The sequence below is a fragment of the Seriola aureovittata genome, chromosome 13, assembly GCF_021018895.1.
Source record: "Seriola aureovittata isolate HTS-2021-v1 ecotype China chromosome 13, ASM2101889v1, whole genome shotgun sequence".
NCBI lineage: Eukaryota > Metazoa > Chordata > Actinopteri > Carangiformes > Carangidae > Seriola > Seriola aureovittata.
Window position 1 is genome coordinate 10743621 of NC_079376.1, and position 27177 is coordinate 10770797.

At 39.2% G+C, this 27177-nt stretch overlaps 2 protein-coding genes across 4 annotated transcripts; one reads left to right on the top strand and one right to left on the bottom strand.

Annotated features, from left to right (window-relative positions):
• Window positions 1–352: 352 nt before the first annotated feature.
• Window positions 353–6055, bottom strand: spata7 (spermatogenesis associated 7). Of its 2 annotated transcripts, none has more exons than XM_056393493.1 (12): window positions 5831–6055; window positions 4572–4634; window positions 4371–4460; window positions 4121–4168; window positions 3320–3423; window positions 2710–3167; window positions 2543–2588; window positions 2227–2348; window positions 2066–2116; window positions 1818–1895; window positions 1633–1690; window positions 353–1503 (listed from the first exon to the last, which is right to left on the bottom strand). In XM_056393493.1, exons 1-12 carry the CDS (start codon window positions 5868–5870, stop codon window positions 856–858), a joined length of 1806 nt encoding a protein of 601 aa, XP_056249468.1. In that variant the 5' UTR covers window positions 5871–6055; the 3' UTR covers window positions 353–855. The 2 variants fall into 2 exon arrangements, 1 of the variants encoding a protein (XP_056249468.1); XR_008829366.1 differs by having other exon boundaries at window positions 1395–1503; window positions 2066–2105.
• Window positions 6056–8220: 2165 nt separating this feature from the next.
• On the top strand, window positions 8221–27169 carry kcnk10b (potassium channel, subfamily K, member 10b). Of its 2 annotated transcripts, none has more exons than XM_056392660.1 (7): window positions 8221–8792; window positions 12841–13256; window positions 21474–21591; window positions 23490–23650; window positions 23894–24086; window positions 24196–24338; window positions 24928–27169. In XM_056392660.1, coding segments are annotated over exons 1-7 (1689 nt in total). In that variant the 5' UTR covers window positions 8221–8791; the 3' UTR covers window positions 25585–27169. The 2 variants fall into 2 exon arrangements, with proteins under 2 accessions (XP_056248635.1, XP_056248634.1); XM_056392659.1 differs by lacking the exon at window positions 8221–8792 and adding an exon at window positions 8838–9422.
• Window positions 27170–27177: the final 8 nt, after the last annotated feature.

Genomic DNA, 27177 nt, shown 5'->3' on the forward strand with positions numbered 1-27177 from the left:
TTTACCGTAGTTTACTGAGCAGACGCTTCAAAATACATTATAGTGCCTCCGTGGCGGAGGACTACATGGAGGTTTTCTGAGCTATGACATCAGACAGCTGGAATGCCGAGCGGTGAAAATGCCAGAAATGGGACAGCTGCCTGGAACTGCTGGCCGCTGACCTGTCTATTTACCTTTTACATCGACTGACAGCTGTAATCGCAAACACAAACTATTGTGATTGAAGACTTTCCCTTTGTAACTGTTTGCAAAATGGGCCAAGGTGTGGTAATAATGGCCGTGTATATTTGCTGCAGGCTGAGTAATTACGAGTTTGTAATGTCTTAATAATCAAATCCAAAGCATAAAAGAATCAGAGAAGTAGAACATTTATTGTAATGTGTAAAGACACTTTCTGGTGACAGTCAACTCCTAACAGCTACATGTCAGAGGCATATGTTAAACACACAATTATAAATTTACTTGTAACAGCATTGTTTTTCTAGTAATCTGGAAATGTAAACTGCAGCTACATCATTCTTAAGACTGACTGGGCACACTCTGCAATCCACTCAAGCTAGAGGAAAGCACTAATTCCACACGTCTGACATCAGTGCAGTACTATGGATAATCCGTTGCAAATTTGCAAGTCACACTAGTTACCATGGGGCATTCATTTTGAAAAATTTTTGAGCATAAGACTACAACACCTCATTGGCGGGGCTTGTAAAAAAAAAAACATGGAAACACAACCAGTGTTAATTCATTTACAAAACTATACTTTCAGAAAATTCAAATATATAACTTTCTCTCTGTTACAACACTCACCTGGTAACAAAAACATTACAGGATTTAAACCCCTGAATACAGCAAAACTCAGAACTCATCATCACTCACAGAGGCAGCTGTATTTGCATGCTGCTCATTGGCAGTTTCCACGTTGTGACAATGTGTACTGCTTGATACATGAAGTGACTCTGACAAACTTTTTCCCAAATCCTCAAGGTCTTTGGATTGCCCATCATAATTGACCTCAGCTTGGTCTTGATGAAATCCTTCATCACTGGTTACAGTGGTGTATTCATGGTTTTCATTGCTGACTTCTTCATTTGTTGCAGTTGTGCCTATTTGACTGTGTTGGAAGTCATCTTCACTGATCCCTGTATTATTGGTAACATGCTCACTGAGCGAAGGAGAGCCAATGCACTTTTCCTGATTGTCACTCTCCTTGTCTCTTTCATTTGTTTTTGTTGGTGATGCAGTCCTTTCAGGAGAACATACGGATTTAGACACTGAAAAGGCATCAGTGTAATCTGGTGAATTGCAGTATTTTAAGAGTGAGGCATAGGGGAACAGATCATTGTCTTCTTTGGTCTTCACTTGTTTCCCCCCTGATTTCAGATGTGGTAGGAGTGAATCAAGAGGATCATTCTCCTTTTTTTCAAGCTCTGTACCGGAGGTGGATATGTTGGTTGGCTCTTCAAAATCTTTACGCAGCACATCCAGAAGGTGGCGCATTTTACCCTAAAACAAACAATGTAATCAGATGCATGAGAAGAAGTTCAAAGATCCCTCAATTATTTTTTTTCAAATATTTATTTAAGAAGACATGCTAATGCATATTTGGCATTCTGCCTTAAGTTATATGCTCACCTCATCAAGCTGATGTCGATTCATGTCAATATGGCGCTTTATCACCCGGTCTAGGACCCTTGCAGAGGAAATAGAAACTTACACTTAAGTAATGACTCAGAAGGGTGTAAGAGGCATTAGCCACTGTTTAACTTACTAAATTAAGTGTACACATGTTCACAGACAGCACAGAAATGTCAGCAAACCTGCCAGAGATGTGCCCCCGGGACAAGATATCCTCTGTTACAGCAGAAATAAATTCAAGGTACATTAATTCTTCTTCCCTGTTAAGGAACAGATGAGAATAATTCATTTCACAGAGAATACATTGCTTTCGATAGGTATTAAAATTTGCAGAAGCACTATTTTGCCAAATCATTACACATATAGCAATATTTTCTACTATCTGAATCAAAAGCTGCACAGGCATTAGACATGATCAAAGAGAACTTACTCTGCAGATACATTCTTCATAGTGGGAGTTTTCCTGCCTTCTGGTGAGACCCTACGAGAGGTGACTTATTATTAATTCTTTTAGAGCTTTACACAGAAATACACAAGGCACAACACATTGGGAATAAAACACACCATACTATTTCCACTTCACAATTTTACCTGGATGAGGAGTCAAAGAGATAATGGTCTCCGCTCTTGTTTACTCGACTCTGTTGTCTAGATGTTGAGAAATATGTGCCATTGAACTCATCCTCAGACCACTCATGCTCTGTAATAAATCCCTGTAAAAAAAAAAAAAAAAAAAAAAGACTTGGAAATGAGAGGGGATATTCAATACTGTCAAAGCTTTCTCATGATCAAATTCGTATTTTAGCTTCACTTTCACCTCGTTATTTATGGTTTAAAAGGGATAATAACAATACGACATGACATTGAAAAATATGTATGAATAATCACATTTAATCATCAAAATTACCTGAGATGGCTCATCAAATTCCTGTGAGTATTCCTTGGTTTTTGTGCTGCATAAAAGACAAAGAATTGAAGATATTTTAAGATTCTGGTGCTGATGCTGCACAAGCTGAATGAAATTTTGCTATCTGTTGCTATCCTTTGAGACTCACTGAGTTGATTTGTAAATACCTTCTGTCATATGTGTCCTGTTGCGTCAATTTTGCGTTGGTGCAGTCCTGAGTAGGTTTCCTTCGTGGTGCTCTGTAATAGCGATATTTTGCCAGGTATGAACTCTTATCTGATTTCAGGGTCTTAGGGGTGAAAGGTTTGTCTTGGGTAAAGTGCTGTGAATGTTTATGGAGCAAGTCTCCGCTGTATGTCTTCTGGACAGGATCCTGGAAAGTCTTGTAGCAACTCTGATCTCCAAAAGCTCCCATTGAACACGCCGACTGCTTTCTGTGCAAAGCTGACTCTGGGCTTCGGTACTTTATCTCTGATGCTGGGCGAGTGTGATGAGAGTGGTCTGGTTTACACGACTGATAAACTATCTCCTTAGCATGAAAGGAGGTGCTGAACCTTGGGCTGGAGACCATGGAACTCCTCGAGCAGAGGTATGGGCTGTCATCATACTGCACAGATGATCTACTCTAAAAAAGCAAACATTGTACTGATTAAGATATTTCACATACTGAAAGAGTTTGAATGATAAATAATGTGGACTTTGCATTTAAAACTTTTGCATGTGATAGTCCAGTTTTCTCTTCCAGGTAATGCCACAAACTCTGCCTTGATGTCGCACCTGGGCTGAGGAGCATGAGGCTCTGCTATTCCTCTGTGAGAGAGAATGAGCCGACTGAGGACGACCCCCTTTCTTCAAGCGATCCTTCCTGATCTGGTCATTGTCTGTAAGCAGGTATGAAATACTGAATAAGTGCAGAAGTTAGTCTATTCTGCAGTCTATCACTGTCAGCAAAGCAGATTCTTACAATGTCATATGTGTTTTTAAAAAGATATAGCAACCCTTTGATAATATAACACTGTTATGTGATCTGATGTTCAATACATCCAAATGATTATTCTGTAAAAAAAAAAAAAAAAAAAAAAAATGCTGTAATTTACATTTATGTTAATCATATCGCCTTATCCAACCTTGTTATTTACCTCATTTCTTGGACTGACTTTGGGTAGCCCCAAGAGAATGGGCAAAGACTCTGCACTTAACTTAACTGTGAAGTATGTGAGAGTCAGTATAGCATAGTAATAAGATGAGAACATAACTGTAACCATTAGCGATGAGGATGAGTTGCATCCTGTACTCAAATGTGATGACTGGCTGCATTGTATTATTTCTTATTGAGACTACTGTCAACGCAGCACCTAGTCTTTTCCTGTACGATGATGCATGTCTTCCTGAACTACTGAGCACTGGTGAAACGAGATGAGTTCAGAACTACAATGTTGGCATTTGATTCTGATTACCATAGAGACAACAAAAGCTGTTTCATAGAGACACCTGCAAAGCATTTAAACTAAACACCATTGTGATTGTGCTAAATTATATTACCTAAAAAGATTTAGCCCAGAAATGTAAGGTACTTACACTTTACACTATGTATCATGCTTTTGGGTACTGAGGCATCAATGGCAGCTGTGGAAGAAGGAAACAAATGTAAAATTATAATATTATAAGATTATCACAACAGATTATTATTAATCTAATTATTATGCAACAGAGATACATGTTTGAACTACATTAACATATAAGCATATAATGTATGCAGGAGCCGAATTGATTTGGTCTACTGAATATCATCGTAAGGATCATAATATATTCCTGCCATGTGGCTCACCTTTAGCTGAGTAAACCTTTTTGTAATGAGACACCATGTGATCTTTAATGATGGATTGTGTCAACTTGCTGGAGGAGCGAGGGCAGAAAGCTAAAAACACAAGACAGAGAACAACATACAGTACAATATAAAATGAAGGTCATATCTTACAAATGACCAATACTTGACTTCACTTGACTTTAAGTGCATATTGATACTTACGGCTACTTTTCGAGGTCTGTCCTCTCATACCAGCACTGCATCCCAGTCCAGATGACACACTCCCTAAAATGAACATAGATGGACATGGACCTGTTGACAATCTAAAGATTTGTAGATTGATGGTTTATCTGTGTCAGTTTTAATAAAGTTTTAGTAAATGATGAAACATTACAGTTATTAATCAAACATGATAAAATACCAAGTATTAGGTGCATACAGATTTTCAAATGTGATGATTTACTGGTGTTATGCTTTATATCATTGTATACTGAATACCTTTGGGGTTTTTGAATGTTGGTCAGAAAGAACAAGTAATCTTAAAACATCACTTTAGGCTTTGACAACTTTTGATGTCATTATTTATTATCATTATTATTATTTAACATTTATCCTCCTAGGACCTGGCGTCCACATATGTGGACCTCACATTTTGGGTGCTCTAGACCACAATACTAACTTTTTCTCAACAAGGGCCTGGTGACCACATATGAGGATATTATACTGCCACTCAGTAATCGAAATTTAAAACTAATGTCCTCATATGTGGACATCATTTTTCTCAGGTCCCAATGAGCCTAAATAGCAAAGAGAAATTAAAAATGCACGCCATGCAAGAGTTCGGGTCTTAGGAGGTTAATGACTAAACAAATATGAACACGTTAACACGAACACGTCTTTTGGTGGGGGAATATATTATTTATTTTGTACATTTCTGTTCTACGCCTAGTATGTTATTATTAGCAGTATGTGAGTTATTATTTTTCAAGGTAAGTTGCAGTAATTTGATGCATATAATAAATAAGTTATTCTCATTTTTTTCAAATTCAGCTTTAAAGTTGGCCAGTGTTACTATTACTTGAGTCTTTTTTATTTTATTTTTGTTGTTAGTAAAGTTCGGGAATGCAGTAATTGCGGGTAATACGGTGCTGTAAACGCTTATAGTATGGAAATAGTAAACATTGTTTTCGACACACGACGAAACAGCTGAAATATCGTCTTCAACCTCAAGAACCAAAATAACGTAACCAAACATTAGCTGGCTAAGTTAAGGGAAGCATATTAAGCTAACTTGGTTTTGGATTTCAATTTTAAATTTTGAGAGGACGCAGTGTGAGGGCTACCCATTGTCTAGATTAACTTGAGGCCACACAGTCAGCATGAGTTTATCTTTAGTTGGCTGCCTAAGCACAAATTGATTTTGATTCCCTCTGCTGATTAGCTAGCCAGATAGCTAGCTAATGCTAAAAGTATTTACATACCTATTCTCGATTCCATGATGTTACACTCAACGTATCCCATTTTCCCCGGAAATATTCCGGGACAGCGACTGCAGAGCTTGGATACATGCAGAAACGACAGTGTACTTAACTGTAAACATTTTAACGGTGTAGTATAATCAACCAACGTAATGGCAACATCCTAATACTATCTTATAAGCAGATGAGGGGCCAAGCAAAGCTTCCCCGTCGCCATGCTGGTTGCTACGATAGACGTCGTCATCACGCTAATGCGTAAGGGAGGACACGCCCCACACCACCCACCCCCATACGCATAGACAAAGACACACACCTTACACAAATATTCTTTAATAATTAAGTCAATTAGCATTATAATTACATAAATTATATGTCATGCAATAGATGAAGTTATTTACCTTTATTTCCAATTGCAATTGTAGATCCATTGTCAATGGTACTCAGGCCATAGTATAGCCTACAGCGTATATGCTAAAAACAGCAGAATGAAAATGACCAAAATCCCCCATGAATATTTGTGTCTTAACATTTCTGAGTGTGGACATGGTATTTTTGGAGCCAGTGTTCATCAGACAAACAGGATGATGCAAGTGGAGCCAGTGAAAAAACCCGTAAACTGCAGGAAAAGCCAGCCTATATTGTCCTCAACGGTCATAAAATACAGTGACGTGCACTGGGGCTCCTGTGCCTGACAATTAAGAACAGCATTAGCATGCTCCTGTATCTGCACTGAATTCTGTCCAAATGTCTCCCTAATAGTGTTATTATTTTGATTTCAGAGGAGACCTGAGAAGGAGTATGACTGTGACTTTATGTTGTCATTAGAAGATAGGATATATTGTAATTTTGTAGAGGTAACTCAAGGTGTTACATTTCTGTGAGTGCTGGAGACTTTACTATTCATCACAGGTGTTTGAGAGGTAAATGATTTTCCCAACAGGTATTTTGACTTGGTATGGTGTGAAAAGCACAGGTGCTACTGATAACATAACGATGGCTCCTCTCCATGCAAGTGTTTCTATTCAAGCAGCTTACTAGAATCCACCTATTGTTAATTTCATTATTGACACCTGCGCTTTACCTGCTGTTATATGTCAAAAAAGTCTTTGGCAAAAATTGGCTGTAGCCTACTGTATAAACAGTGTAATCTGCACTATGCCACTGGTGGTTGAGGTTCATGTATGACATCTCAGCCACTCACTTTCTAACCCAAACTCTGACTGAAACAGCATTCTGTGGTTGTTCATGTTGCTATTAAGACTGAAAGAGCAAAAATTGGGATTATTTATTCAAGTTCTGTGCCATTCACCCTCCCCACAGTCCTAAATCCCCACCAGTTCATGAATAATCATGAGATGGCTGGTAGCCTATCTTGTTTATTACAGCAACATGAAGTGACCATGGTGTGCCATTATGAAAACCACAACCATCAGTGGCCTCATTTACGGTAATGTGTCAGTGTTAAAAACTGACCAATGCAGTGCAACAAATAGAAAATCTGATTAAACTGAGTATATGTTGCTCATGAGAACATTCTGTCAGCAGCATATTGTTAATTCTGCCAGGTTCCTTGTATTGTTTCATAGACCTTTTAACCCCTCACGTCATTTGCCAACAAAGGATTGTGAATGACTTAATAGCAGTGGCAACATGTGAAACAGATTTTTCGACCAGCATCATTAGTCTTAAAAACAAACCAACACATGCTTTATGTAGTATTTTTTCATTTTCCCCTTTATTTTAATATCAGCTAAAAAGACAATGTAAACGGATCTTTTAATACACCATGCCCCGCCCAAAAATTTAAAGACATTAACATTATCAATGTTACTTTTTAACACCAGTGGAGTTATCATGTAGACACAGAGCAAAACAGGGCTATATTTTTAACTTCGATAAGTTAAGAAATACTCAAAATGCAAATTTTTCTTATGCTTACATCAAAGTTTTCAATTAGCAATGTCAGGTTGCTTTAACATCATGTGGCCACAGGACACAGAAATAATTGCATCTCTTCCATCTGGCCTATTACATTTCTCAGTAACCTGAACTTTGGTCTTGTTTCCTGATAATTCCCAAATTCTCCAGATTCATTTGTCTTTTTCACAGTAGACATTTTGATTTATGATTGCAGGTAAAGCACAAGTTGGGCCTTCGTTTGCAGTCATTTGTAGCTTTTGTTGTGAATACTGATCTATAAGGATCATTATGTGTTTTATTTTGCTACTCCATCAGTGTCTTAAAAATCAGTAGTAACGTAACAGACTAACTTCGACAAAAAAGAAATGAATGAAAACATTTTCAACTTTTAGACATTATTATTATTAATAATAATAATAATAATAATAATAATCGTTACTATTAATGATAGTAATGGTAATAAATTAATTTGAATTGTTAACTAAAGTTGCAGGTCTGCAAATTAATTAATTAATCCTGTTTTGAAATAAATGGTAACCAATGCCTGCCTGGTGGATGGGTAGAAAACTCATTCAGCTAATGTAAATAATGCATTGATGAGGATGAATGGACAATAACAAGGACAAGTGGTCAACAAGAGCAGGTCCTTTCAATATAACCTGAAAATCTAATGTTGGATCTTCTGGCCACATAATCATCCTAGAATCTAAACAAAAGTGCAGTTACACATAGATATTCTGCACTTAACATTTCCTTTGACAGCTCAGTTTCACCTGTCCAGAAATCCCCCCCCATTGTCAGCATGCACCTCATCATCTGACTGAGTTCAGATTTAGGGGGTCTGACGTGATGGAAGAGGTGACTTGTCTTTGGCTATGGGAGGTCATAAATAATGCACCGTTTCCCATACATGTGAATGATGTAATGGTTTGAGTCTGCCGCTGATTTGGGGGTACATCTCTGACTTCCCGCCCCGCGCCATGTGCTCAATCGCCGGTTGCCAAACGATGAGAAGATAATCCTGCTTTGGAGGAAAACCATAAGAGTGAGTATTCATTAACGGATGAAACAAATGCGTTACGAATGTAGACGATGCGAAGCTCGAAGCAAATTTAATTTAGCTCATCACAGTAAAGGCAGGTGGAGTAGTGTGCTCTGGGAATGAAAGGGAGGAGAGCATCCATTCTCGTTGTTCTTGCTGCCGGCGTAAACGCGTGCGTAAAGTTGCTGGTTTGGACACGCTCAGGTTTTGTTTTCTGGACAGGACCACTGGTTACCGTGTGTTTTGAGAGTGAGATGGGATGTGGTTTTGTCCACCGAACGTTGCGACAGCTCAGTGAAAGGTCTCACAAGTATCTCGGTCTGTCAGACGATCACCACGCGTCCGAGCGAGGTGGAGAAAAAAAGAAGGTGGGGGGGAGAGAAACAGCAGAAGCAGACAATGCGGTTTTGCGATGCGTTCGTTCCTCTGTACAAATTTCACCCACATCCACGAAAAGATGATGTGAAGATGTGGGAGAAGAATTCATCGTGATTTGGCTTTATTTTTATTTATTTATTTATTTTTTACATTCGCACTGAACACATTTCCTTGCGTTTTGATTAAGAACAAAAACAGAGATGAAATTTCCAATAGAAAACCCGAGAAAACAAGTTAACTGGGACCCCGAGCAAGGTTGGTAAATCCTGCTTTATTATTGCCAGATAACTTCAGATATATTTCCATTTAATAGTACTCTTAATATTAGCAACATCTCATGGAGAAACCTGAGACACAATAAATCGCATCAGGCTAAATTATTGACCAGTTTGAAACAGTTTTCATTAGCTTTACGTAATTTATGATTCATGATTTTGTCTATTTCACCTAGAATTTTCTCATATCTTTATATGTCTGTAATGCAAAACGGACCTTAACGTAAGACAAAGCGACTGGGAGTTGCCTATGTCTTTATTCTCCATCCTCCGTGTGCTCAGCTGTGCGAGGCAGCGCTGCTGGGAGCTGAGCATCAGCGGCGTCAAGTTGGCAGAAACAGCCATCATTAGACCGGAAACGCTGTTAAAATAATCGCATGTAAAGTTGTTCCCTAAGAAGTAACGTTGTCTAAAGGACTTGTACCTTTGTGAAATCCTCTACACAAAGGTATACATTTCCAACTATACCTACCAGAGATTAGTTATTTTCAGAGACTTGGCTTAATGACGATTAAAAAATAGGCTATGACCCCTCCCCTGTTCACGCTAAGGTGAACATTTTTTTTAATATATTCTTTCCAGAAAACATAAGGGAGTTTGCTTTGTCTTCAGTCTCCATTGAACTGAACTGTTGACTGTAACCTTTCTGACATACAGGTAGACTGAAACATAGACTCATCTTTGCAACTTCCTACCGGTTTTATTTTGAATTCTGTTTTTTACCGGAAGCCTCAGAGCTTCCGGTGTTAGTCAGTCTTGCTTGACGCTTGTGTTTGAGGCTCAGCTGGTGAGTTAAACGCCTGCAACCTGTTTAGTGCCACAGGGAATAACTGGGCTGAGAGCCGACCTGAGCCAACCCAAAATTTGCCTCCATGCTTACTATAACTTGACTTAGTTTTGAATTTCTTTAGTCCATCAGTGAGTAGGCTAAATAATTCTTTTGTTTTCCCCCATAGTATGAACCTGACAGAGTAAACTGTGTGGTCTGACAGGTGCCGTCATTAAAAACCTCATCGTCACATTTGTTTTCCATTCTTTCTGTGGCTGAATTGAGTAACATCTCACTCACTGACCTGACCTGACTCTCCAGTGGGCATATCCTCTGCTTTGGCCAGACATGTTGGAAGCAGAGAGCGAAGGCTGAGAGATAGTATCAGATAATATCAGATAAAACTGCTTTCCACTCAGGCCTTATTTAATTTGCTAAAATCAATGTGAAGCAGCTTCAGTGGTTTGAAAAGATTTTAGATTAATGCCACACAGCCTCAGAAATTTGAAAGGCAAACCAAATTATGGTCATCTCAGTTTTGGTTCTGCCTATATGGTTTAAAATATAAATTTTAGACTTATATTTTCTCATAATTGTTTTTTGATCACTTAAATATGTGAGAAACAGTTTTCTGAACTGCCCTAGCTGCTTCTACTCCACAGCACCGAGCTAATTTATTCAGTTTCACTCACTCACAAGATGAGATGAAAAGCAATTAATGTCATTGTAAAACTAGTTATGGATTTGGTCCAATTTACAATTAATCTACTGATAAATGTTCTACTGCATCCATCAAAGTGACTGCACCAAATACAGCATGAGATATTAATGTTGGGTCATAGTCTTTTTGCTGCTTCACCACTCAGTCTTAATTTCCTAATTCATCTCATGTTCTAAAAATAGCCAGCCACCGCCCTTAAAGGGCACATACTGTAAATTGAAAGCAGCAGTTTTGCACCTTCCCGAGCTTGTGACATCACTTTGCTGTTATTGACTCATGACACAGGGATTAACTAACAAGATTCATAGCTCTTGGACCAAAGAATGAGACACTTGTCCTTGACTCATCACGGCAGGGTGTGCATGTGTTTGTGTGTGGCGTGAGTTTTACTATATTCATGGGGTCCAAAAATCAGGAGCCTACTACAAGTTTAAATGTGTGTTTGATGGTTAAGTCTTTATTTTATGGTTAGGCTTAGAACTAGGTTTAGGTTAGGGGTTAGGGTAAGTGGTGTGGTTAGGCATTCACTTGTGATGGTTATGGTCAGGGTAAGGGGCTAGGGAATGCACAGAGTCACCACAAATATAGTAAGACAAGGATGCGTGTGTGTGTGTGTGTGTGTAAACATTTTGCTTAGTATATCCCATAAGTGAAACTATCCCATTAAACAAAATAGGGTACCTCCCATAAACAAATCAATTTCTTATTCCTTCCTTCAAGAGTTGCATCATTGTAGACAACAGGCTCCGCCCATGGCTCTGGGGCACTCCATGCTCTCCAATCTGAGCCAGGTGGGGGCCGTTAGGGGTGAAGGCCACTGAATAGCTTATACAATGCCCTATATACATTAAAGGAATCTAAATTTGACTGCCTCCTTGGTGCTGCTCGCCTCATGGTTGACCTTGCATTTATTATAAAACCCATGCCGAAGCCAATGACTGAAAGTGGCACTTACCCCACTCTTATAGTCTATTAGAAAAATTGAATCCTGCCTCCCAGCAAAGAGGGTAAGTCAGTTTTCACCTGTACCTAACAGCGCTGAAAAGGTTCAGGTGCATGTGGTGTGTCTTTTGAAAATTTGAATGCTTTTTTCATTTTATGAGATATATGAGTTACACACTCTACACCCATTTAATATTCAGACAATAAATTAATTCTGGATGTTTTTCTAGGTTTTGCATTTATCACATTAAATTAATAATGAAGTTTTCTGCATTAGTAATAAAAGCAGTGGCCGTGGACTGCTGAGGCTCCATTTCACAGGACTAATGGCTTTTATGTGTGAAACCCTGAACAAATTCTCTGGATGGAAAGCTGTCGAGGCAACAGAGAGTCTTCTTGTGGTCTGGCTTTGGCACAGCTGTAGCTTTCAGTGTCAGCTTTGCAGAAAGCCTTTATTAGCCCACAGTAATACAGGGAAATTGCTTTTTAATGCATCTCACAGAAGGTTGTAGGATTTCAATAGTTGTAATGAGCTTATGTTTATGTCTGCATTAAGCCATGTGCGTTGCTGTTACTTTATTTGAAAAGTAAGCCTCAAGGAAGGTGAAAGGTGTGAGACTCATTCCATGTATTAATTACAATATTTTTTTATTATTAACAGATTAGTTATCACAGATGAGGACAAGGGACAAACATACAAACACTGGAAATGCCGTGTGTTATCATTTCAAACTCACTTACAAAGCCTCAAACCCTCCCTTCTCATTTGCCTGTCAGCACATTTTTCTTATCCAGTCTATAACAGATTCTGGGCCTTGAGCCATTTATTAGACCAGTCCACTAAAGTTTATTAATCTGAAATCATCAGAATCATTTTCACAAAAAAAAGTATTACTGTCCCTGTCTAACACAGGTCAACAAAACATATATTAATCCAGTTTTGTCCTTCCTCTCACTCTTATCCAGTGGCGGTCCAGACCAACTTGGTCCCTCCCAAAAAGGTCCAGCCTGGCATGGTGAAGTCGACTCTAGTCCAGGCTAGCGTTGCCACCATGCAGAACCCAATGGGCTGTGACCCAAAGGCCAACGGTCACTGTCCGCTGCCACGCCTGTCCATCTCCTCCCGCTCTGCCAGCGTGGTGGCCAGCATGGATGCCAGCTGTGACGGCGCGGCTGCAGCCCTCCACTCGGTGATGAAGTGGAAGACAGTGCTGGCAGTGTTCATCGTGGTTGTTCTCTACCTGATTTGTGGAGGTCTAGCATTCAGGGCGCTGGAGATGCCATTCGAGAGCAACCAGAAGACCAGCATCACCCTAGAGAAGGCCTCGTTCCTGGAGAGACACCCCTGCATTACTCCTGACGAGCTGGAGGAGCTCATCAAGGTGAGTGCTTGAAAGTGGAGATGAGGTTTTGTTGTTCATGTTTAACAGACTTTAAATAGAGTCATTTTCTTCCAGCTACTCAGACAGACTTGGAATAGTGCATAGCATTCGTTGCATCTATTCATCACCAACAGATTAGTGTGCAAGGGGACATGAAGATAAGAAAAATTAAATGAAAATTATCTTATGAATAATACCGAGTGTCATTCAATTTGATCGGTAGATAAAAAGATGAAAGTCAGAGACTGACCTTTAGAGCAGCAGTTTTATAGATGGTGATTGCTATCCGGGGTAATTAGGGGTTCTCAGGGTAATTAATTCTGGTTTCATTAGCTAATCACATGAGCTTGAAAAGGTTGGATGCTACTCCCTTTCATGTCCACACTGTCCTTTAGCAAATGAAGCTTTTAATTCCAACCTTTAGAACTGCTGCTACATTTTCAGAATAACTGCTCACGTGCAGGTAAAACATGCTGATGTAACGTCATGCGTCATTCTGCTTTCAGCAGCTAAATAACAATTTATTTTGATACTGAATAAAAAAGATTGACTCAATGGACTAATTCAGAGCAGGTGAGATTTCAAAGATCATCTGCATTCATCACAAACAAGCCTCCTGGCTTCTACGGAGCTTTCATTCACATGAAGATAATCAGATGCAGCTGAAACTCAGAAAAGAACCAATAAGTGGAGCTTTGAGTTGAGACCATTTTTGTCACATTTACTGTACTGAGGAAGTCGGTAAATGTACTGTTACATTTACCGACTTCTTCCTCATGCATTTGTATTTATGTCTTCAGACATCATAGTTACAGACTGTATAGAATAGATGATTAAGTTGGAGCAGTTTAGCTGTTGTTGCTACAGAGACAGGTGCCTGAACATTATCTTTTTAGATGTTGTTGTTGGCTTCAGATCAAGGCATTTCTTATCTGTACCTGTTGCTTTCATTTCATTCTAGCATCTGCTGAAAGTTTAAGAAATGATTGTCAGCCCCAGTTTAGATTGTTGTTGCTAGTTAGATATAGTGGATGCAAGTGGGTGGGTTGAATTCGCCACAGAAGTACGCTCTGTCCTCTCGCTAAATCGAAGGCACCCGCTGTTAAGGGTTACATTGAGCTCACAATGTTTTCAATAAAGCTGTGTTGCCATAGCAAGTATAATCATGCTAATTTATATGGATTTTCAATAGCATTTTCATTGGTTTTCTTCACGTTGTGTTGAAGAGTCAATAAATGGATTATACAGAGTCTGAAGCACCATCAGAATATACACCCCCTCCTCTCTGCCCCCTGGTTGGTTGGCAGTTGATGGGTAAATGTCATGAGCAGACTTAGAGGCAGGTCCATCCTTTAGCAGGAAGCACAGTAATGCCTTCAGGGTTGTTTACCACGGAGATATTCGTAATTCTCAGTGACACGTTGCGTCTGTTGGCAAATACACTGTACAGTACATGCAGTTTTATATTACAGAACATTACATAAAAGTAATCACGGATAAAAGGGGAAATAATTTGCTTGCATCCTATGATTATCCTCAGAAACTGAGGTCAGTCAATGTGACCTTTACGCTGCAGTTCATGTGCAAACAGTATTGTAATAGTAGTAATCAAGAGAGACATTTTTTGTTAGAATAGAATAGTGGGTTGTTATGATAAATAGATTTCATAACTAACTTGTATCTGAATGCCTTATGCCCTCAATAATAAGTGTATGAAATTCCAGAGTGAGGCTTTAACAACACCCACACAGTTTGAAAAAGGAAACTAGCTCACAGCCACAACGGCATAGTTCTTTACTGTAACATTTGAAGCCAAGTGTTTCAGTGTTTTCTATCAAAACTGTGTGTGATGTATCTTCTATTTTAACAAGGATGATTTGAAAGATTCGGGGAGATTTGAGGATCTGAGTGACTCAAAATGAAACTGTCTGACCATAAAATGAATTATAGCATGTATAAGAATTAATCATTTAGTGGCAGATCTCTTACGTCTGAGCCAGTATAAAACAGCCTGTTGTTAAAACATGACTGTGACATACAGTTTGATTTAAGCTGACCTGAAGCATGTTAGAAAATAAAAAAAATCCCATCATAACTTAACTGTTCATTTTACAATGTCTTTTTACAGTGTCAGCTGTTTAATCACAGAGTATGACAATGCTTCATACTGCTCTCTGATATTACACCCAGAATTATGGGGCAAGATTTAAGGTCACTGCATCTAGCTGACATGCACAACTGGAAGCGGGATTGGAAAATGATTTGAGATGTGTCAGCGTGCAGTTGGCTGAGTGGAAAGTTTGATTTGTGGTGGTGGTAGTGGTGTGTGTGTATGTGTGTGTGTGTGTGTGTGTGTGGAGGGGGGGTGCAGTGGGACTAAGATCAGTCAAGCTCTCATATAGACAGACTCTGCAGAAGATGTTCAATAAGAAAAAAAGAATGACTATGTGTGTGAATGTGGGCGACTATCTTGCTTGGAGAAAAGAGTTTGTAACATAAGGTCCAAAGGGCAAATGTGAAATCTATTTTACCAAGAACGCAATCAGTAGGAACCCACAGAAATCGTATGGAAATACCGTAGATCCTGCTGGAAAGCACTGTGAACAGTTCATATTTGTAGCAAAATCATAGCATGTGATACAGATGCCAGAGCAGAGCATTTTGGAGTAATGTACTTTCCATGTTTTTTCATGTAGTCTGAGAAAAGTAAACACAAATTTCATGTTAGTGCCACAGTAGACCCATCTGATTCTCCTAAGCTTGAAATAACCCCAAAGAGAGAACCAACCACATGGCATTTGGTGTGCTCCACTTTCCGCTAGAATGGCTCCATTTGATGTTAGCGTCTTCAACACTGCTCCAGTGAATATTGGACTGTCTATCTGTCTCTCCCTCCTCCTCCACACCCACCTCTCTTCATTTATTCTTTCCCAGAGAACCATCCTTTTCTTCTTCTTCTGTTAACCTCTGAGCCACAAAAGCGCTATCATGAGTTTGTAAAAAAAGAAAAAAAAAAAAAATCAATGACAGTGTTTCCTAAGGAGAAGTGTGGAAATAAAAACCTTTAGCACGGTGTGCCTGGGGTCCGGAGGGAATCAATTATTCATTGCACAGGCCAGCAGTCACAGACCTCCTGCTGCCCAAAGCAGCAGCGCTAGTAGCAACAACCACATCATAGACAAGATTGTCAACTGGACAAATGATCAGATTCAGATACATGTGATAACATATGTCTTCACAAGGAACTGAAAGCTCAGTGGCTATTTGCCTGTATAACATTACCCAGAACTCTATATTACACCTGACAAATTTAATGTATTAAAATGTTTATTTATTTACATTTTTCATTGGTTTTCTGCAAAGAAGATTGATAGAACTCTCATGCCTATATTGTAGATTTCAAGCAACTGTCGGTAGCTAATTAACTTAGCTTAAAGACTGGAAACAATTGTCTGGCTTTGTAACAAAATCTGCCTACTAGCAGCTCTAAAACTCCAGTCTGTTCCAGCCTTTATGCTAAACTAAGCTACTGGCTACTGTGTGTAGCTTCATATTTACCATAAAGATATGAGTGTGGCTCCTCAGCTTACTCTCTGTCAAACAATTTCTTGAAATCAGAAATCATCACGCCACTGAGTTATGATGGTACTTCAGCCTTAAAAAAGAACAAATATCAAGCCATGTGTGAAGCTCACACTGGCAATTTGTTTCTGCTGTCTCAAGAAAAGGCCTTCAGGACACACTGCTTCACAAGTACTCCATCAAAGAGTCTGTCTGGTCCTCTAACAGGTTCCGCTATCGGTCTGTTCGTGCTGTGTCAAGCCTGTCACTCAGCCGACGAACCTCCATGGGGACACAGCAGTGGTGACTCACTGTTGTCAAACTGTTTGGCGGAGGAGTTGACAGAAAAATGGCAACCTCAGGAAGCATGTGTGTGTGTGTGTGTGTGTGTGTGTGTGTGTATGTATATATATATATATATATATATAATATATATATATATATATATATATATGTGTATGTATGCAGCCTGTGTGGGTGCATGAGACGAAAGGAGACGATATATTAGAGAGCGGGCACATACTGTGGAGCAAACTAAGGTTTGCTCCACAGTATGTGCTGACTTGATGTGTCTGTTGACCTGTTCGTGTCTGCTTCAGTATCTGTGCTGTCCACCTACCCACTGTGCGCCCACAAAGACAGCAGACCTAATTGGCTTCCCCAGCTCTGTTGGGATGACTCACACTGTGGCACTATGTGAAGCCTCGCTGTTATTGACACCAGTCAAGGCTCATTTATTGATGAGTCACTTACCTACAAATAAACTTTCATAAACACTGAGATACTTGCAGTAAAAGTACCAACAAACACCATCATGATTTTTTAATAGCACCAATTACATGAGTTTCTGTTGATTTAAAAAAAAAAAAGTTTTATAAAATATGGATTTATCGTTGTTTGTGAGAACTACTTTCAAAGGCTCTTTATCAAAATGCTCAGGTGTCTGCAAAACATTCACCAACTTATGGAAATACTCTAAAAGTCAAAATCAATCTTAAGTTCCTATATACTCCTGGGCAAGGGTGTAGGTTTGCATATGGACGGTAGGGACATGCCCCTACCAATGTTTTGGCAGGATAGAATTGTCCCTACCAATATTTGAGTGAACTTGCTCGCACTATGTTTGGAGAGAAGTCATATTAAATCATTCTGACTCCAGGCATGGGCACAGTATTTTTTTAACCGATATTTGATTAAATAAATACATTTTAAAATGCGCAACTTTGGTTCTGATGCAGCCTCCTGTATCTAATCTGTGGTTTCTACTCTGAGGTCTGGACCAATGTCCCGCCCACAGCATGATCTGATTGGTTAGACATCACAGGTAATAGCCTATGATAAACAAGTTAATCTGTTGATCCAATACAAAGAGAGAGAGAGAAAGAGAGAGACAGAGAGAGAGAGAAGCTAGCGCTAACTGCTAAGCTAAAGTAACTAACGTCTGTATAGCATGTAAATAACTGCTGAATTTGTGAAAGTTGCTAAAAGGAGCAGAGAGCTCTGGGTGCTGGAGCAAAACTAGTGTAAGTTTAAATGTACAGCAGTAGTTTAAAATGATACTGTTTATTAAATATATACAATTATGGATTAATTGTAAATTACTAATTTATATTTAATGTAACCATAGTCCACCTATATTCTGATGTTAACTTGTACATTATTATAACACGTAATAATATCCTAAAGTTTTAGTGTTTGATCTGATACTGTATAGTTTTATTTAAATATAAATACATTTCTGAATATAAATTCAGATCTAATATGTTAATAAACCATTTGGTTGACAGCATCAAAAAGTCTCGGAGGGGTGGCGGGGTTGTTGCATCCCTACCAATGTTGAGACCAAACCTACGCCCTTTCTCCTGGGTCTTCAAATGCTTCAATGTAAGATAATGTATATGCAGTGGTGGGCTATAACAAAATGCATTTACTCAATTACTTTACTGCAATTACTCTATTATAGATTCATACAAGCCCCATCTACAACCGACCTCAGTCATCCTGTTTGGCAGTCATTTGTGCAGCTATAATGCTTCAAAGTGGTCAATGTAGAGATGTAGATATTAGTGATGGTAAAAGTGCTGCAGAGGAGAGTGCTTGGCTCTGAGAGTGAAGGAGAGAGTGAGGCACCACGCTGGCTGGATCACTGCCGTCACCTGCTGTGGGCTAGAGAGACACACTGTGAGGATAAAGATCTGCAGTGGGTTCGTGTGCTCTCTAATGATCCTGCAGTGGAGAATATGAAAACACATTAGCCCAGAGCCCGTCATGAGCGCTTGGTGGTGACTGGATGTATTTAAGAATGTCGGTGTGCTGAGTCCTCTGCACAGCCAAAATAGAAGAGAGCAGGATGTGTGAAACCAAAAGCCCCATTTGTCGTCCTAATTAACACCCTGCAAAATAAATCAACGTTATCATCCTCATGCCTCAAAAGTGCACGTGCCAAAGGAGGATTTTCCCCATCTCTAATGCAGCGTGAACTTGGCTGTGAAAAAAACGAGAGACAAAAATAGACCTTCTCATAAAGTATTCAGATACATTGTGAGGCTATTTATAGCTCCCTCTTGAGTCCAGAATTAGGTTATTTGGGGTTAATTATATAATTACCACTTTGATATTGCCCCAATAAAGTAGCTGTGTCTGCAAAAACCTATGAAATAGCATTACTGTAATTGGCTAATTTTAGGTACAGAAACCAGTCTCATTAGGGGCTGTGCTGATGGAGCTGAGGTAATCACAAGCAAGATTATGAGTAGGCATGTGCAGCGATGTGTGTTGAAGTGGTCCTCCACTCTGTCTGCTTTGAAATGTATGTCACGAGAGTTGATGCATATTTTATTACATGGACGTGCATCTCACTAACAGCTTGTATGGATGGATGGATTGGTGGGGGGGGTTGCTGTGTAGATGATATCCCATGAGGAATGTTGGTAAATGCAGTGAAGCTATTTCTTATGAAAAGAAATCCCTCACAGTGACTTTCATGTTAGCAGAGGTGATGCTTATTCGAGCCCAGAGGCGAAAACTAAACATTTCCACAGAGATTAGAAAATAAATGCTTTTCTCATAAAATAGCCATAAACTGGGAGTTTACACAGAAAAACAAGATAGTAGATTAACATTTCACGCCTACATAATGGAGCACAGGAGGAGATTAATGAGAATAATGATGCAGTAAATGCAGAGCATTGTGGCTTCTTAATGTTTTCCAGACACTAGACAAGCTGGGGATAAGAAGAGCTGAGGGACTAAAGAAAAAGGCTGACACTGAAAAAAGGAGATAAAGGTCTTTCTGCTGCATATGAAAGTCTGTTTAGTCAGTGTGAACTGTAAAAACATGCAAATTGGGTAGAGAAGAGAAACAGTGTCACATGAAGAGCCAAACACTGAATAATTTGAACAGATCTTATGCTAAATGTTTGTTTTACTGTAAATCCACAGGAATCGTAAAAGAGTCATTGTGGAATGTTTTCATATATTGACATGCTACATAATTATGATTGCAGAATACTTTCAGTCAAAAATGTTCTTGCATAATATTTATTTTAGTCATGGGATGTTTTCATGAATAGATACAAAAGCTCAGGCTCTAGGACAGTGGTTCCCAACATGGGAGTCGGGACCCCCACAAGAGGTCGCAAAGATTTGTGCTACACAAAGTTATGCTCATTTATTCCTTCTTTACTTGAATTTTTGCACTTTTACTAATGAATCACTGGGTAGTTTTACATCTTTAACACTCAAATAAAGCAAGCAAAATCACTCCATTGTTTGAACTGGGCACCACCAGTAGATATTTCCATTTAGTGACAAAAGTAGACTTTGCTTTGTTCTGACAGCTTGCATATCAAAAAGGTTGGGATTACTTAGGGCAGGGCAAAAGAGCTAGAACTATAATAAATCTATGCAGTATTTAATAATTAAATAATCAAATTAGTGTTCAGTGAAATGCTTATTTTGTTATTATACATTGCTTGAAAATAATTTATTTAGTATTTTGTATAACAGAACCACAATATGGTCACATTATTGTCATACAATTCCACTGTGAGGTACAATTGGACCGATTGAATTAATTGTAAGTAAATCTACTTAGCTCCACTTCCTGTGTTATTAAAGTATTAGGACATGGGTATAGGAATGATTCAATTCTCCATCTGTCTTTCATCCCCCTCCCCCATTTTTCAGGAGCTTTCCGACAGACTTTCCTTTCTCACTGTCTTATCTCTTTCATCAGGTAGTGAGCTAGAGACAGGCACTCCCGATCTATCTTCAGTTCAGTGTTACACAATCAGTGGCACAGGTCACACATGCACACACAACACAAACACACATGAGAGACACATGTACACAGAAATACATAAACATTGGCAGGAGGTGGGTTAATGTTCTCACTCTCTCACGCCATCAGGACTTTATATAATGAAACAAAGCAGACATGTTGAGTGTTTGTTGTGTTGGCATCAGCTGAGCTGGCATGCAATCATGAATCTGAATTTCTCTGTTTATAAGAATTTAATGGGCAAAATGTAAGTTAGGTGCTCCTAAGTTTTTAACTTTTACACTTTGTTTCTAAGGTTGCAAGTCATCTGGATATCTCAGGTTAACATACCTGCACGTATCATCTTTATGAATTATAAATCATCCTCTTTCCAGCATGCCATAGATGCTGTGTGTGCAGGGGTGAGGCCTATTGGAGACATGACCTACAATTCCAGTAACTGGGACCTGGGCAGTGCCTTCTTCTTCGCTGGAACTGTCATCACAACCATAGGTAAGTTTAAAATCCTTATAATCTGCTATTGCTGACAATCAATACAATGGACATTTCAACAACTTTTTAGCACACTTCAACCCCATTACCTTCAACTTGTGTTCGTTTTTTTCAGATTCCCAGAATCACACACTTATACACTTAAGAAAAAAAAGAAATGCAATATGATGTATCAAATTCAATTTCATGATTTACATTTTCATAATAACAGTTGAGTTGAAGTCAATGAATTTTTTTATACTTTTATTTTGTATTATTTTGTCTTTTTATTTTTTCTCCTCAGTGACAGTTTTATTTCATGATGCTTTTTCATTAAATACAAATATTAATAAAAAAAAATAAAATGTAAATAAGAATGCTCGAGTAATATTTCATAATCATAAGTTGAGTTTTAAAATGTATTTTTTAATTAGTGTTTCATTAATATATTTGACATAATTATTCACTGAATTCTATTTCACAATTTAAAATTAGTTTTGAATTTAAATTTTGTTCATATGTGTGATATTTTATAATATAGAACACTTTGAGCCTCCATGAAATAAAATTTAAAAAAAATCCAACCTGGCAGCACAAAAATGTTCCACCAAACAACAATATGAGCCTGTAAATGCAAGACTAATTTGCAATAATTCATTTTTAAAGGTGTTGAAGCATTTTAGATCAGATTTGTGCTTTCAGCTTGATAAAGATGTTGTCTCATTTCAAATCTCTACAAAGCTGTGCAAATGATTGCTTCTTATTGCTGCCCTCAGGTGAGTTATACAAATCCCTTTCGCCCTCATGAGCTGGTGCTAAATGAGGCAAAGCACAAGCACTGTGGAATTTAACAACCTGTGACAATCAACATTATCGAGGAGGCTTACAACACAGGCACTGCTGACAGAGACAATGTGGCTTTATTTTATATCAAGCTGTTTCTAATTGTTTTTTTTTTAATGCTTTCTTGATTTTATAAGGTAAACATGAAGACAGTTTGTAATTGATCACAATTATTTTTTAAAATGAATTTGAAAACCCTTTTGCTGCCTGGAAGCTTTGATCAAATGCAACCATTTACAAAAAATAAAGTTGCTTTCTGGAGCCATAATTTGAACATCAAAGTGAGGCGTTAAAGATTCTATTCGCTCTATTAGCTGCATGGACTGTACCTTCCTTGTAATTACTGGAAAAGCACACAGCCACAGGCCTGTTATTATGGTCTAGTCCAGAGATTTAATTACCTGTGGCATTCGCTTATTTGCTGCTGAGAAGAGGCTCTCAGTAGATTCATGTACTTTACTCCCCAGATTTTTTTTTTTTTTTTTTTAAATATCAGCCATTAAAATACAAGAGCTAAGACATCTTTCATTAAATAAAAAAAATGTACATACAAATTCTATTAAATAGACATCCTCAAATGAATTTAAATAAAAATCTATGTGACATATTCATGAGACAACTTTGCTCTGTGAGAAAACATGAGTGTGAGTGAGAGTAAAAATGCAACATGGTTATATTTTGGCCTCAACAGGTTGAAATGAGAGGAATTGGGAAACAGTACAATATTATGCTCTGTCTCCCTGGCTTCTCCATTGTATCTCTGTCACTGTAGGGCCATAATTAATGCAATTTTCTTTAAGGGGAACCTAATTATTGTCTCTCTTGGAGCTTATTTACCTCCAGGAACTAAAAGGTATTACATAAGCACTTCAATTGATTATGTTGTATAAGAAAGTCTTGATTGTCTTATTCTGCTTCTCATTGTACTGTTTATAGCCTGCCACCTCCCCACCACCGCGTCTTCTTGGCCTTACCTCGCATCCTCGTTTTATGTCCTCAATGTCATGCTTCTTAACTCATTTCTGCTCTTTCTTCGCTCTCTATCTTCCTCTTTGTGCTTTCTTTGTTTCTGACAGGTTATGGAAACATAGCTCCAAGCACGGAAGGCGGGAAAATCTTTTGCATTCTTTATGCCATATTTGGCATTCCTCTCTTTGGCTTCTTGTTGGCGGGGATTGGAGACCAGCTGGGGACCATCTTTGTGAAAAGCATCTTGAGAGTCGAGAAGATATTCAGGGTGAGTTACAAGTATCACAGTGAATCGTTACTTCTTTCTTCATGTGTGTGTTGCGTTTACTTTTACTTCTCTTGCTTGTGGGTAGCAGTGTAACAGTGTAAAAGCTCAAATAGGCCAAGTATTTTTCCAAAACCTTAACTAATTTGTTTTCTGAGTCATGTTTTATTAGACCATGGCAGTCTTACATGATATTTTACTTTCTGGGTTAATTCTAACAGCTTGTCCATTTTTTTTTTTTTTCAGCAAAAACACAAGCAGATCAGTCAGACTAAGATCAGAGTGACGTCCACCATCCTGTTCATCCTGGCCGGCTGCATTGTCTTCGTCACCATCCCAGCTGTCATCTTCAAACACATCGAGGGTTGGACCACACTGGAGGCCATCTACTTTGTAGTGATCACTCTTACCACAGTGGGAATAGGAGACTATGTGGCAGGTAGAGCTATGCAGCAGATGGTTGTTCTGTCCTCACGTAGATCACTGTTTTGTTGAACTTTAAGGACATGAAATTTTTCACCAAACCTGTATCTTTACTTCATCTCCAGGTGGAAACCGTAGGATCAACTACATGCAGTGGTACAAGCCGCTGGTGTGGTTCTGGATCTTGGTGGGTTTGGCGTACTTTGCGGCCGTCCTCAGCATGATTTCAGACTGGCTTCGAGTGCTGTCTAAAAAGACCAAAGAGGAGGTGGGATTCATTCAATTACACCTCTCAGTATTACATTAGAGAGGCAGAACATAAAAGGTCACTAAGCTGCTACCTCTCTTGTCCCTTCTGTCTGCTCTCTTATTTTGCACATTAATTGCTGCTTAGACATTGTCAGGATCGGTAACAGGCGGCTTTTGTTTGAGGTGTTGAAGATGTAGTTGTTTTACTAAGTTCAGACATGACATACCGTGACTTATTGATCCACTAGACTAGAAAATGATCTAGGGCTAAGCCTATAGCTTAGTGGAGGGTTTTTGGAAATCTGTTTTTTATGGAACTTTTTATAATTAACACAAGGATAAGGGTGGTGATATTCTATATTTTTCTTATTTTCAACAAATCTTCTGAAAATACCAAAACAACAAAATCTATCTCACTAACCAGTAGCCTACTCTCTGTGCTGCAAAAGCCTGATATAGCTTATAACTCTGTGCCTTAGAGCTTCATTGTTGTAAAACTATTAAAAACACATCTGTGAGCCAAACTGTTGCACTGTGGACTGCACCAAATATCCTCTCCTAATCCTTCCCTGATCCTTTGCTTCCTTTCCTCCCCACTGTTGTCACAGGTCGGGGAGTTTAAAGCTCATGCAGCTGAATGGAAGGCAAACGTACGAGCAGAGTTCCGTGAAACGCGACGGCGCCTGAGTGTTGAGATCCATGACAAGCTCCAGCGGGCCGCCACCATCCGCAGCATGGAGCGCCGCCAGCTCGGCCTGGAGCAGAGAGCTCACTCCCTCGACATGCTGTCTCCAGAGAAGCGGGCCATGTTCGCCAGCCTGGATGCTGGCCGTTTCAAGACTTCATCCCAGGAGAGCATCGACACCAAGCTGAACAACCTGAGGCTGAGGGGGGCCTGCGAGCCGTACGACCATCAGGGCAGTGAGCAGACGCCGCAGACAGCATCGTCCTCAGAGGAGAATCTCTTCAACTTACGCTTCGGATCCCTCACCAAACTGGGCAGACGTAACAAGAACCGAGAGCTTCGGAGGAACATTCCCGAAGATGTTCGAAGGGTGAGTGTAGGCATGAACAGTGGTGGTGCCATGCTGGGGGAGGAGAGGACAGAGGAGGAAGAAGAAGAAGAAGATGGGGAGCCGCATGAGGAAAACGGAGAGAAGAAAGAGGGAAACATCAGTCTGACAAACCTGTCGCAGTACGTGATGGAGCGCACCAAGTTGAATGGGTTCATACCAGCACAGGCCAAAGACACAGAAAATGATTAGGTCTTGAATGGAAGAGCACTTCAGCCATAGACAAGGAGTGCAGAGACAGAGAGAGAGAGCGAGAGAGAGAGAAACTCAGACAGAATCAGAGTGAGAGTGCACGGTCCTTTGAGATGTCAAGAAATGTGCCTTTTGGTTTCCTATGCTTAGACTGGAGCTGCTCCCAGGAAATTCAGTCATCGTGCCATAGCCGTGGGAAGAAAATGTGTTGCCAAAAATGAATAAAACTGAAGAGACAGAAGAGGCTGTAGTTAAAATACCTCATTACGGATGTTACTGTACAATGGGCTACTTAAGAACTTTCATTTGTACAGGGGCTGTCTTTCCAGCTCTGTTGTCTTTCAGTCCTCACGGCTCTTATGAGACACCTGGGGGCAACGACTCGTATGTTGACGTTGAATCTTATTTTTTAACAGTGTGGGCAGGACTCGCAGAGAGCTAGATTCATGTCATCCATCCTCAGGAACATTATCGATCTCCGCTTTGTCATCTCATACTGTGGGGAGCTATTTTTAGCTCGGCAGCATGCTACAAAAGGACTTGAACGTTTAACGAAAGGAGAGTGGGAGGTTGTTTTTTCTGCTGGATCAATAGACTGTATGAGCATTTACCTAGCTGACATGTACAATTATTCCTCCATGGTATGTGATTTTGAAGATGTAGCCTTAGGGTAGAAACTATTACATACTGAGAGCTCATAAAAAAAATAAAAAAACACTATTCATCTTGATTGTGCATGGTTCTTAAAACACAACCATAGCAGTTAATTGACGTAAACTAACTTGAAAGCTTGGAGTTACACCTGTGATAATGTTTCTTTTTGTTTGAAGAAAATAAAATGTATTGCTTTCAGCCACCATTTCCCTACAAGTGAATCAACACAGTGCTGGAATCCACCCCATAAAGACCCTATTAATCACCTTTGGCCATGAGATTGTCAGCTGTGTTCAGTTCTGAACTTCTTTGTTTTGTATATGATATTCACATGATCACAGAATATCTTGAGATTGCTTGAATGACTTTTCAAATTCATGAATGTGACCGCTGTTGGTTTTGAACTCACCGAGCATGTTTGCATCTGTGATTATTCCCTTTTATATCAGCCGAGCACTTGAGTTGTATTTTCCATTGACCTGTAAAATATGAACAAAATATATCATGTTTCTTTCTTTTTGTATTTCTTTGCTGAAACACTTCCTGTAGTTAATAGAGGCTCACTCACTGAAATGTTTGACACATGATCATCTAAACCTTTTCTTTTTTGCATTTTACAAACAGGTACTCGCACACACACACACACACACACACACACACACACACACACACACACACACACACACACACACACACACACACACACACACACACACACACACACAGACACACACACACACACAAACACACACACACTCACTGGTTGTACTTGTAACCTGTTCATCTGATATGAATAGCATTAACCTTTCCATGACCATGACCTGTGACAAGCTTAGCAACTATTCGTTGTGTATAGTTTATTTTGTGAACGATCACATTAAATGTAGTGAGTGCCTTTTTCCAGATAATAAACATCAATCAATCAATCAGACTTTATTT

What these genes read in the sequence shown, in the direction of transcription:
- spata7 (XM_056393493.1), bottom strand. Translation starts at nt 5,870, where the DNA reads ATGGGATACGTTGAGTGTAACATCATGGAATCGAGAATAG. An exon ending in AATTTGATGAGCCATCTCAG is followed by an intron (nt 2,349 to 2,542) that starts GTAATTTTGATG and finishes TTTTTTTTACAG; the next exon opens with GGATTTATTACAGAGCATGA. An exon ending in CTCTTTGACTCCTCATCCAG is followed by an intron (nt 2,117 to 2,226) that starts GTAAAATTGTGA and finishes CACCTCTCGTAG; the next exon opens with GGTCTCACCAGAAGGCAGGA.
- kcnk10b (XM_056392659.1), top strand. Translation starts at nt 9,368, where the DNA reads ATGAAATTTCCAATAGAAAACCCGAGAAAACAAGTTAACTGGGACCCC. An exon ending in TAACTGGGACCCCGAGCAAG is followed by an intron (nt 9,423 to 12,840) that starts GTTGGTAAATCC and finishes ACTCTTATCCAG; the next exon opens with TGGCGGTCCAGACCAACTTG. An exon ending in GAGTCGAGAAGATATTCAGG is followed by an intron (nt 23,651 to 23,893) that starts GTGAGTTACAAG and finishes TTTTTTTTTCAG; the next exon opens with CAAAAACACAAGCAGATCAG.